Source organism: Ctenopharyngodon idella, chromosome 7 (genome assembly GCF_019924925.1).
Source record: "Ctenopharyngodon idella isolate HZGC_01 chromosome 7, HZGC01, whole genome shotgun sequence".
Taxonomy (NCBI): Eukaryota; Metazoa; Chordata; class Actinopteri; order Cypriniformes; family Xenocyprididae; genus Ctenopharyngodon; species Ctenopharyngodon idella.
Window position 1 is genome coordinate 44,927,479 of NC_067226.1, and position 13,812 is coordinate 44,941,290.

The 13,812-nt window shown below is 37.0% G+C and overlaps 1 protein-coding gene across 1 annotated transcript; it reads left to right on the forward strand.

Moving 5' to 3' along the window:
* Positions 1–178: 178 nt before the first annotated feature.
* dhcr7 (7-dehydrocholesterol reductase) lies at positions 179–10,913 on the forward strand. Its single transcript, XM_051900158.1, has 8 exons — positions 179–343; positions 2,997–3,109; positions 3,187–3,409; positions 5,778–5,868; positions 6,092–6,305; positions 7,594–7,798; positions 8,339–8,470; positions 10,038–10,913. Exons 1-8 carry the CDS (start codon positions 227–229, stop codon positions 10,500–10,502), a joined length of 1,560 nt encoding a protein of 519 aa, XP_051756118.1. The 5' UTR covers positions 179–226; the 3' UTR covers positions 10,503–10,913.
* The last annotated feature ends 2,899 nt before the right edge of the window (positions 10,914–13,812 follow it).

Genomic DNA, 13,812 nt, shown 5'->3' on the forward strand with positions numbered 1-13,812 from the left:
TTTCACGAAATTATTTGTAAATATTCCTTTTTATAAACTGAAGAATTACAAATTTGTCGTTTATTTATCATTTATAATAATGTAACTGCGTAAATGTGGTGCAGACGGAAGCCCTTGACGAAGACGGCAGGACACTGGGCTGAGCGCATCAGGCGCTCATGGGTTCAGGTCTCGGTTGTCCAATCACTGACAAGAGTATGTGTTTCGTCTCTCTCTGATTGGATCAATGGTCATGACGTCGACTGTGGGTGGAGTTCGACCTCGGCCAGAGACTCCCCTTTGCTCGTTACATCACTGTGAACATCTGGGCAGCGTGAAGTGGCGCAGCATCACCCCTAAAACTGTAAGCATTTGTGATATTTAACTTTTTAAACAGCTGCTTTAATGCATTTGAAATATACGTTTAGCACTTATTATAATGTAATCTTTATTTTAAGTCCGTCAATATTTCAAGGTTGCATGTACAGCATATTTAAATCTCTGTTCTGTGTTTAGTGTGCAGCGCTTCTCGTTTCAGTCCAAACACAAGATGAAACTTTTTTATCAACACTATATAATGGTTATATTTCATATATAATTTATATAATTTCTCGTCACTGTACACACACCTCTCAGAGATCTGCACCCTGCATGGATGGGGTAATTACAGCTGTCACACTGGAGACTGACATTGATACGACTATAATCTTACACTTTAGTTAGCATGTTAGGATAGGAGTCGTATTTCACTTTAATCCGGTTTATTTTGGATTAAGCTCAAGGAGCACCTTTACTTTGGCAGAAGAATGACGCACAGGTGTCACGTACTCCCGACGTTATCTCTGCGTGAAACATGATTGGCTGTTTTTGGCCACTTGTTGATTTTCTGAAAATAAACGATTTAAATGTTATGAAATGAACGTTTGAGAACATTTGAAATGCAAAAATTTCATTTCTACCACATCTCAAATAATGTATTGTGTTTAATAATAATAATGCACAGTTCGTAGATATCTATGGCGTAACTTATGTAGACAGTAGTAAGCAATAAAGCACAATAAGAATACTCAAGTGATATTTACCTTGTATATTTACCATCTCAAACATGATCTTCACTGAAAAAGTTGCCTTTTGGTAAACAAGTAGACATTTTATTAAAACTTTGTTGTTGTGGAAATGACGCCACAACTGAAATTGATTTTGATTATTTCCCTCTTCATTTATATTATCATAAACATTCACCTTTGTATTTATGCATTTTATACCCACTTCATATAAAGTGTCTTTAACTACCATGTACTAACATTTAAATGAATCATTTGATACAGTGCACTTATTGTGTACATACATGTTTTTTACATTGTACGTATATTTAAAAAAAAAAACTGCATGATGTACTAATTACATCTGTAATTACACTTTTGACCCTACCGTCTTTACCCATACCACCAAACCGGCCCCTAACCTCAACCATTTTCCACCTCAGTAGCAGTAAAAGTGTTTTGGAATACAACATGAACATCATGAATTCATTTCTGACTCAAATACATAGTAGTTACGTGTTTTTTGTTGCATAAATTATTATGCTATTATATATTTGGGTCATTGACGAATAAGGTTTTTAAAAGTGTAAAAAAACAAAATGGAGAAATGATTAATTTTAAAAAAGTTTTATTAAGTGTTAACAATGAGATTATGTGGTTTTTATAATCAATTAACTTTGCATTTGTCATTTTTTACAAGATGGACAAAATTTGTCACCAAAAAAATTATTTGGTTTAACCAAAATTTCCGTTTTACCGTATGACACTTTTGGTTATACCAAATGACGATATTTTCAAACAATGCTAACAGGCTGATATCTAGCTAGCTAGCAAAAGGACAATCAAACATTTTATATTTAGTACAAGTTTTTAAAATATTACAACATTTTCCATGTTTTGTAGCGGTTGTACCGAATGACGTGATGTTTCGGGACATGTGTATGAGCAAGTGAAAACATGTATTTTTCAAATAGTTAAAAGAGAGTTAATTACTTTGCTTCACGATCATGTGGTCCTTTGCAGGTGTCTGAATGATGTCACATCCTGTCACATGATATTGACCGCATGACTTGATCCAAAATGGTCCCTTTATATTGGTTACTCCGAATGACATCAATGAAATTCATTTTTCCGGACATTCTTTCTCATAACAAAGCAACGACTTCTACACATAATTTTAATACCATTTTGCACTATGTTGATATATGATGATATAAAATCATGCCAGAATAAAAAAATATATACATTTATTACATTTTAAGATATTTTAATCACTGGCTGTATTGGCCTTTGGACGGTTAAACCGAATGACCTTTTGACACTTCAGAATCTTTAAAATACTTTTATATGCTGCAAAATATAATTAAAACCTTTTGGATTCAATAAAAGAGATCTAGTTGTACTACCTTACATACTTTGGATGTCATATCTTTGTTTTCTATTATTATTAAGGCCTTTGGACAAAAAAATGAATCGTCACGTGATTGACCCTTTTAAACAAATGTAACCCTGAATGGAACATTTCTCTTCTCAACAGTCATTGTTCATATTATAAAAGACAAGTTTACAGTTGAGTACAAACCCACAAACCTAAAAAAAGATTGATGCACAGTAACTACCTTTGCTTGCATAGCATAAGCACACAATTCATAACGGCTTATCAGTTGGAGAGATAACATTATAGTTCACTGCACTAAAGGCAACAGCCCTGTTCCTCTAAAAATGATATTATATTTGATAAGTTAAGCTATAAGTCATTATCTAAAACCATGAAATGTTCCATTAACTTTTTCAGCTTATACAAATGTCATTACTTATCATATTTAGCACATGTAAATATAACACCTACATTGTGTTATCTGTTATCTGCAGTGCACTTTGTTCTCCACTTATGCCAGAGACAGGTTTACCATCTCAGAGGTTATTCTTATGCTCTTCCCCTCAATCTCTGCTTTCTAAATCTCACTCCTACAGACATCCATGATGGCAGCCGATGCTGTGAGAAAGCGCCATAAGGGCAGCTCCAATGGAGCACGGACAGGGGTGAAAGACCATGGAAAGGAGCCGGCACAGTGGGGAAGAGCATGGTAAGTTCAATTCTAAAAGTTTAATATGTTCAAATATCCTGTTTTCACTCGTATTGATAAGCTCTCAATTGCTGTAGGGAGGTGGATTGGTTCTCTTTGACAGGTGTGATCCTGCTGCTGTGCTTTGCCCCCTTCATTGTCTTTTTCTTCATCATGGCGTGTGATCAGTACCAGTGCTCCATCAGCCATCCATTACTGGACCTCTACAGCGGTGACGCCACCCTGCTCACCATCTGGAGCCGTGCCCCTTCCTTCTCATGGGCCGCTGCTAAGATCTACGCAGTCTGGGTCACATTTCAGGTGTGCAGAATTACAGAAGAATACAAGTAACACAAGTTACATAATCAGATTACATATTTCAAGTAACGAGTAAAGTAGCGAATTACTTTTAAATTTACAACAAAATACAGTATCTGGATTACTTTTTCAAATAAGTAACTCAAGTTACTTTGTTTTCCCATTTATTAACTGACAACTCTCCAGTCCCCATGTTGAGAGAAATCAGGAGTAAGTGCAGAGACGTTGTGTGCGCTGATCCAGAGAAATCAGTGACGAGAATATTTTTGTGCGCCAAAAAAAACAAAATAACGACTTTTCAACAATGTAGTGATGGGCCGATTTCAAAACACTGCTTCGGAGCTTTGCGAATCGAATCAGTGACTCGGAGCGCCAAAGTCACGTGATTTCAGCAGTTTAGCCGTTTGATAGGAGATCCGAGTCACTGTTCAATCATTCAAGTGCAGCTCCTATCGCTTTGAATGGGGAAACATCAAATTCTCCAAAACTGTTTGCCAAGCTTTCGATTAATGAAATCTGACAACAACTGTCTCATAAATTTTGTTTCTAAACGCTCAAATCATGACTAAAAATGTTATTTTTCAGGCTGGATCAAGCTAATGCGCATGCGCAGTCCTAAATGAGCGTCTCTTGTGCCTCATTTCGGAGGCGCGCGTCTGACTGTTTGGCCCTGTCCCAAATGGCACCCTAAACACTCACGGCCTTCCTACGAGTTCACACTTTCGTGACGTAATGTCGCTTTGACTGTCGGGAAGAAGTCTGCTGCGGAGCTCGCACCAGTGCGGGCTCAGCAAAAGTGCGCATCGAGGACGCATATCGGCCACAAAGGGGGCGCTCGCGAGCACCCTTCTGAAGTCTAAAATTGACAAATGGGACACCCTACAGTCTCGTGGACTTAACGGACATGCACACGCGGCAGCCATTGTAAGTCCACAAGACCGAAAGTGCATAGAAGTGTGCCATTTGGGACAGAAACCGAATAGAAACCGAAGCTTCTAACGGCCACTGCAATGACGCGATGACTTTACCAATCGGCGATTGGCTCTTATTTAGAAGGCGGGACTTATTCCGCCATATTGTGCGTTGCACTTTCTCCCATTCAAAACAATACGAGTGACGTGTCTTGTGTTATTCTATAGTCTTTGGATAAACAGCGCTGCGTTTCCCCACATGCGCTTGACCGGAAAAAGCAGAAGCGGCGACTGTGGCATAATAAAAGCTCCGCTGCTCTCGAGGCGTGTCTCGCGCTCGTCTCTCATTAGCAATCGCTCCAGTCGCCTCGTTCAGCTTCAACAGCACTCGCTCCTGCGCTGCTACATAGTGCAGTAACGTTAATAATCTCCTCCATGAACATTATTTCTGCCCGAGTCCCGATTCTTTTCCTCCGGCTGTGAGGTGAAGACAACATCTCCCATGATTCCACGCTCAATCTCGCTGCCATCAAGCTACGTATTTGTTTTGAATAGGTGACCTCCAGCTGCAAAAATTTAAAAATTCTGCCTTTCATTAGGGCACTATTTGAGGGGACAGTGTAGTGGTGTCCGAAACCCATAGTGGACATTATCGAGTGTACTCATTCAATCCCACAATGCACCACAATAACGAGCGTACAACCGATGTAAGCTCAACAGTTAGAGAATACCCATAATGAACTGTGAGGGTCGTGCCGAATGAATTCATGCATCTCGCCATAAGATGGCGCCTGCATTTTCCAAACTGCTGGTCCAATGTGGCTACAGTGTAATATCATACAGATATAAATTCCTTTTTAATTGATTATTAAATTGTTTAATTAAGGTTTGTACATAGTTTCCATGACAGAGTTCAAGATATTTTTTTAATTTTTACTACTGTAGCTGCTAAGTTTCAAATGATTATTAAACAGCAAGCACAAACTATGCAAAAGCAGCAGCCCTTCCGGCGCACTCACTCGCTTTAATTCACTCCTTCAAGTGAAATATATTAGTGGACCAATGTAGGGAATAGGGATGCGATTTCAAACACAGTATTTCTTCTCCTGCGTTCTACTCTTCTGCAGTCCAGAATGGTAGCACAGCTGTGCCCTCTACTGGACAGGCTTGAATTTGCATTTCCTTCAGCCTGAGGATTATTCATTTCACTTTTGGTGTGAAAGGGCCTTTACATTTGCCAAAACTTTTTTTTGTTGTTATTAAAAAAACAAACAAGTAAGCCCAGTTTAGGTGAGAAAAAGTAACGCAAAAGTACGCATAACTTTCCATAAAATGTAACTAAGTGACTTAATTAGTTACTCTTTAGGGAGTAACACAATATTGTAACGCATTACTTTGGTAGTGAGAAAGATTTGAATGTTTTGGACTTGAATTGTGAGGTTCGGTTGTCTCTACATTAGGTGGTGCTGTACATGTGCGTTCCAGATTTACTGCATAAGATCCTTCCAGGCTATGTGGGAGGAGTTCAGGATGGTGCCCGAACACCAGCAGGTAATAAAAAATAGATAATTCATTTATTAGAAATATTAATGTACATTTACTCAATTGACTTACTATTGGAAGATGTGGTAAAAGGTACACTGGCGTAAGCATAAGTGACTTCTTTTAGTTTTAAAACATTAAAAAATCATAATTATTCCAAATATTTGACTAAAACCTAAACTACTAAAACCATATTTTATTCATGTAATATGAATGCGTTTCTTTCTCTCAGGTTTGATTAACAAGTATGAGGTCAACGGTCTGCAGTGCTGGATAATCACTCATGTTTTGTGGGTGGCTAACGCTCAGTACTTCCACTGGTTTTCACCAACCATCATCATTGACAACTGGATCCCTCTGTTATGGTGCACCAACATCCTCGGCTATGCCGTGTCCACATTCGCTTTCATTAAGGCTTATCTGTTCCCCACCAACCCAGAGGACTGGTGAGAAAACACATTGTGATTATTTACTGTACATACAGTGGTGGGTATGAAAACATGCAAATGAATGCAAGTAAAATCATGTCAGATCTTTTTCCACATATCATTTTATATTAAAACCAACATAATTTGAGTAAGAACAACACACATCCTTTGTAAGCTTTTTGCAGTATGTGACTACAGCAATAATTTTTTTTTTTTTTTTTTTAATGGTTAATCAGCATCACTTAAATGATGACTGGAGGATTTTATTACTTTTCAGTAAGAGTTTGAATGTAATCGGTTAATAGGTGTTTATATTTTCTTTTTTCCTCTTTAAAAGTTTATATTTGTTTCTTAAATTAATTTTGTTGGTTTTAAAATTACATTAATGATGGATAAAGATCTGACATGATTTAGATTTATTTTTGCATGTCTAATGTAAATAATAATAATCAAAAATTATTAATTTTTTTAATCATTTTAAAGTTTGGAAAATAACAATACTACTACTACTACTACTACTACTACTAATAATAATAATAATAAATTAATAATTGTTTGATGATTTTTTTCTGCAGGTCTTAAAAAGTCTTAATTTGCCCTTCCACAGTTTAAGGCATTAAAAGGTCTTAAATTGGAGCACAAAGGCTTAAATTCATAGTCATGGCATTAAATGTTGCATGCACTGCAAAAAAAAAAAAAAATATCTTCCTCAGTATTTTTGTCTTTTTTTCCAGCACAAATATCCTTACATAAAAATACATTTACTTAAAATGAAGATATGATATCTTGTTTTCTGAGAAATTAAGACAAAATTAACTGAGTTTACACAAAAACAAATATGTCAATGGTTTTGAATTCATTTTAATCATAAAGCAAACCATTTTGATCAATTTAACAGAAAACAAGTTCTTACTTCTTACCTTATACCACTTTGCTTCTCAAGTAAATGTATCTTGATTTAAGAATCTTTAGATATTTGCACTGGAAAACAAGACAAAATACTGGGGAAGAACATCATTTTTTGAGCAGTGTGATCAGAGGGTACAGTAAAAGTTATGTCCGTACTCCAGTTGTTGTGAGCGGAGATATTAAAAATGATTTAAAGTAATGTATATCTGTTGGAAGTTGTATTTTCAAACTCTGAAGTGTTGAAAATGAAGTGCTAATACAACTCATTGTGTTTCTCCCTCGATATTTACATTTAGAGGACATGTTTTATTCCCTTGACTTTATTCCTTAGATTTTCAATTGGTCTTAAAAAGGTCTTTAAAATGTCATTTAGTAAAAAATTTTGTTTGATTTGCAGTAAATTCACAGGCAACATCTTCTACAACTACATGATGGGAATAGAGTTCAATCCTCGTATAGGAAAATGGTTCGACTTCAAACTTTTCTTCAATGGCCGGCCAGGTATCGTGGCTTGGACCCTGATTAACTTATCCTATGCGGCCAAACAGCAAGAGCTGTATGGTTATGTGACAAACTCCATGATCCTGGTCAATGTTTTGCAAGTGAGTCATGTAGCCACTAGGTGGCACTGTAAGACAACTCAGTGGCTCTTATCTACTGCTCATACTTAGAGTAATAAACACAAAACACATCAACCATTACCACTGCAATACAACCTAACATCAAATAATGCAAAAGATGATGTATAGATATTAAAGTAAACCTAAGTTTTTTTAGTCCATTAAGTGTTATTCTTAAGTTTATTTTATGAAAATCAGCAAAGATTTCACAGCAAAAAGACATGCATATCACAACATGTTGTTAGAATGGTAATTTTTACCTGCTAAAAAAGTATAAACTATCAATCAGATGACAGAAGGCATATAGTGGATTATGTGCTACATGTTTTTCAGCAAAGTTCTGGTTCAAATGTTGATCATTTAGAGGCCTTAGAAATATACATATCAAATATGATACAGTAGGCTTTATAGGGTTAAAACTGAGCATTGATTGTGTATTGATTCATAAAGTGTTGTTTTATTTTATCCATATTATTCCCATCACTACCTCATATCACCAATGTGACCTCTTTCTTCTCTAAGGCCATCTATGTACTGGATTTCTTCTGGAATGAAGCCTGGTACCTCAAGACTATAGACATCTGCCATGATCATTTTGGCTGGTACCTGGGCTGGGGAGACTGTGTGTGGCTCCCTTTCCTCTACACACTGCAGGTGTGTGTCTGAGCAGCAGATCCAGGGCTTGAGTTCTGCTGGATGTGGCATCTGCAATATTGGATTCACTATTTTATAGAGCTGTACGATTCTGAATCAATTATGAATCACAATTTTTTTTTGTTTAAAATAAAGATCACGATTCTGAAGAGACAACTAAAACAAAATAATGTAATTTACTAGAGGTTCTGACTAAATGTTAAATGCTGCAGTCTATTTTAAAACTATTTAATTAATTTAAATTAATGAGGGGTTTTTTTTTAAATCAGGTTGAATGAATGATTCAATGACTCATTTCGCTTTACTTGTTTCATTACTGGATGAAGCAGTGTTTTTGAACGAATCTCTTGACAGAATGATTCAGTGGCAAACACATTTTTTAACAGTCATTTGTCGCCACCTACTGGTGTAACAATGTAATTGATACAATCTTTATTTCAAGCGTCAAGTTAAGGTGATTTAGATGATTTTGTTCGCTACCAAAGACATCAGTAGCCGGGATTCCATTACAGATTTGCGCAAAACGATATTTTCTAAGTGTCGATAAAAACTATTGTGAAATGACAGCATTTTATCAACCGATGTTATGCGACTAAAACTTAATTTTTCCCTCTCGCGGGAAGTCATTCCAAAAATCATGACAACAGATTTTTAGTAGGTTTAAGTATATCGCAGCCACCGCACTAGCCATTATTTTTAATCGAAGGAGATGTAGGAGACGTTATCCAAGCGTTAATGACAAGAAAAGCCCCTTATACTTGGGTTCAGCCACATATGAGGTGTTTCTGGGTGTTTCTCCCTCCTATCTGCTTCGAGGTCTTGATAAATTGTGGCATTTCTTTGTTGTTTAGAATCCAGTATTCCCATAATTCTTTTGTCTTTTATGAGTTTAATAAAGAACTCTCTCTCGTCTTTTGTCCAAACATACCGCAGCTTCTTTAAAGAATGATTGACTTGTATGTAAGCCAGGGGACCTGTAAATGTGAAAAAACTGTTTTGCCTGAAATTGCCTGAAAAACCACCTCATTCAAGCTTTTTGTGATATATGGGAGTTTTTGCGAAATTGATATGTTTCCATTGGGCATATTTTCAATTCACAACTTCAATTTGCGCAGTTTGAATGGTAATGGAAATGCAGCTAGTGTTTATATCAAAACTATAAACTTTTATCCCAGTAAAAGACTGTTTGTGAAGCTGTTTCATACCCATCAAGTGTGCCGCACACGTCCTGAAAAGTGAAGCCAAAGCATTTTGATCACCCCCTGGTGGCTGGCTGCAGTATAGGTCATAAACCCCGCCCTCTCCATGTAATCGAATAGGACATGACCCAAACTAAAAAATCCAATTACACTTCAAATCATTTTTTTTTTTTTTTTTTCAAAGATGGTTTCTGTCACTTTAGGTAGTTCTCAGCCAAATCGTTGTCATTTAGGAAGAAGATCACGTGGGATTTTTGAATCAATGCTGCTCTAATATTTTAGTTGATCATATGCAGCTTAACTGTTTTCAATAGGAGAGTAATGCTGTTTATGTAATGTAGATCTTGATTCATGTTCTTGTTCTTTAGGGCCTTTACCTGGTCTACAACCCCATCCAGCTTTCTACGCCCCATGCCGCAGGCGTCCTCATCCTGGGTCTGGTGGGCTACTACATCTTCCGCTCAACCAACCACCAGAAAGACCTTTTCCGTCGCACAGAGGGTAACTGCAAAATCTGGGGTAAGAAGCCCACCTTCATCGAGTGTTCCTACCGATCGGCCAATGGCGGCCTTCACAAGAGCAAACTGATGACCTCAGGGTTTTGGGGAGTGGCTCGCCACATGAACTACACGGGCGATCTGATGGGCTCACTGGCGTATTGCATGGCCTGTGGTGGCGAGCACTTGCTGCCCTATTTTTACATCGTCTACATGACCATCCTACTGGTGCACCGCTGCATTCGTGACGAGCACCGCTGTAGCAACAAGTACGGCAAGGACTGGGAGCGCTACACTGCGGCTGTGCCCTACCGTTTGCTGCCTAACATCTTCTAGTACGTTCCGCCATATCCCGGATTGCTTTTCAGCCACATACAGAAAAGCACTTTCCCTTGTTATTTTCTGTGGCTCTTTGTACAGCTGGCTTTTTAATCTTGTATGGGAGTGTGGATGGATTTTTTACATAGATTATTTTGCCTTTTAGTGAGTGAGTGAGTGTGAGCGTACATGTACTATATATGAATATATCAGTACATGATTATCAAGGTGACACAATGCACTACATTACAGAATACTGTGATCAACTCAAGTCTTAATGTTGCTGTCTTGGAATAAGCTCTATCTGCTTAAACTCATTATTGTTCTGGATGTAAATAGACAAAAGTCTATAAGTCCAGAAATGCTTGGACTGCAATAGTTTTTCTACCAACCAAACTACTGAAATAAAAGTTTCCCACTTCGTCTTTGGTTTTTCTCCTGGTGAAAATCTTTATTATTAAGTCTAAAGTTGGAAATCGTAAAAAAAATAAATAAATAAATAAATAGTGCAAGTAAAACTTCTGTGTGATAAAGCATTTTTTAAATGCATTTAAAAAAAATAAATAAATAAAAATAAAAAGTAAAAAAGTTCGGTAAAACTTTGCTTAAAGCCTTTATGTACAATACATTCTAAAAGTAAGTTTAATGCATTAATTATGTCTTGTAATTAGGGATGCACCGATACAGATACCAGTATCGGTATCGGCCCGATACCGATCATGTACTTGAAAACAGAATTTTCCGTGCACAGAGACACCGACGGTGTCTAAAAAACAAGTTTATTTAATTTGTATCTCTATAGTATTTGTTGTATTGTTTGTAATTTGTTTGTAAATGTCTTTTTATATAACAAGTTATATATTGGTAATTATGCCCTTTGAAGGTTATTGGACACTGTGAAATTTTTTGTTTGAGACAAGCACATAAAAATGATTACTTTTTTCATTAGAGTAATAATAAAGAAGCTGTCCCACATTCATTAGTCTCACTGTTTTGTGCTTGGAAAACTGCAACAGCACCAAAAAAAAAAAAAAAAAGAGAGAGAGAGAGAGAAATTAATAAATGTATAGGCATCGGTATCGGCGAGTACTAGAAAAAAAAGTATCGGTACTCGTGCTCGGTCTTTAAAAAAAATGGTATCGGTGCATCCCTACTTGTAATTAATTTCATGTAAATTAAATTATTAAATGTTCACTTTCTTTCATTTTATAAAAGAAAAGTGAATAAAAAAATCAAACAAGTAAAACTGTTAACGCACACATCCTTGTTTACGTTGGAGTATGACAACACACCACCACCAGCAGGTGGAGTCAGAGTTTTTAATTTAGGAAAGCAACAAGCCTGACAAAACACACAAAGTCACAAGCAGTTATTTTATCTTGCATATTTTAATACACTTGAAACAGGTCCACGTTATTAACACCACTGAAACTGTTGCAAGCAAATGATTGATTTTGATCACTAAACCATGAGTTAATAATTCCTGGATTGTGGGCTAATATCCAAACACATCACGCCTCCTCCACTTAAGAGGAAGAGTCATAAATACACTATATTTAGATACACTTAAAACACTTAGAACACTAAATATTTAGAACAGAGCCCTGACATACAATAGTTACTTTAACAATGTCCATCAAAAAACAATGAAATGCATGTTAATGTCCTAGTGCATATATATGACACGAAGTTACAGGCTGGACATACTGACATATCAAATACTGACATGTATCTGTGGTACATGTAATAAGTCAATGTTTTAATGTTGCTTTGTAGAATATAAAAAGGGTAAACCACATGATAAGATTCTTCACACTATAATGGACATAAGCATGTTATGGTAATGGGATTTGCATTGATTCCCCACTTTTTTTCTTACAAATCTAATACAAAACAATAGAGAAGCTAAAATGGCTGTCCAGAGGTTGATGAATGGATGAATGGGTGTCAGAGAGAAGTTCAACGAAGTAGAAATTAATTTGTATTGCTTGTGGTGGTGATCTCTGAATGTCTTTGATAAGCAGAGGACATTAGTGTACATGGACAAGACTGAGCACATGTACTGAGTGGTGCTGCCTAATGCAAGCTTTACTATCACTATTGCTCACACTTTTGCTATTAATTATATTTCAAACCATGCAGCTTGTTGAAGAGAGATGTCCTATTGCTTTTGAAGGAGGTTCCTGATTCATAGGGACCAGAATATCATAAGGGCTTAGCAACACAATAAAAAACAAAGCCTGCATAGCAAAGTTCTGACAACTACCCACAATGACCTATCAACCGCACAGCAGAACACAAAAACTACTTAGAACACTTTGGTAACTGCATAGCAATTGAGACCATCACAACACTCAATGGTATAGAAACACACTAAATATCACTTAGAACACTACAGTAACCGCATAGCAACACCCTAGCAACCACTTAGAACACCTTGGTAACCACCTTGATAACTGCATAGCAATGCCCTGGCAGCCATCACAACACAATGGCAGCCACATAACAACACAATAAAAAATCACTTACAGTAACCACATAGCAACACCCTAGCAACCACTTAAAACACACTGGTAACCACCTTGATTACTGCATAGCAATGCCCTGGCAGCCATCACAATACTCTAGCAACCACACAACAAGACAATAAAAACCACTTAGAACACTACAGTAACTGCATAGAAACACCCTAACAACCACTTAGAACACTTTGGTAACCACCTTGATAACTGCATAGCAATGCCCTGGCAGCCATCACAACACCATTGCGACCACATAACAACACAATAAAAAGCACTTATAACACTACAGTAACAGCATAGCAACACCCTAGCAACCACTAAGAACACCCTGGTAACCACTTTGATAACTGCATAGCAATGATCTGCAGCCATTACAACACCCTGGCAACCGCATAACACACTGATAAAACACTTAGAACGCATTAGCAACTGCATAGCAATGCCCTGGCAACACCCAACTGCATAGCAACACAGTAAAAAACACTTAGAACGCTACAGTAACCACATAGCAACCACTTAAAACACACTGGTAACCACCTTGATTACTGCATAGCAATGCCCTGGCAGCCATCACAATACTCTAGCAACCACACAACAAGACAATAAAAAACACTTAGAACCTATTAACAACTGCATAGCAATGCCCTGGCAACACCCATCTCTATAGCAACACAATAAAAAAAACACTTAGAACACCACAGTAACTGCATAGCAATGCCCTGGAAACACCCGCAACAACATAGCAACACACTAAAAGCACTTATGACACTATGGTAACCGCATAAGCTGCACTGAACATCACATAG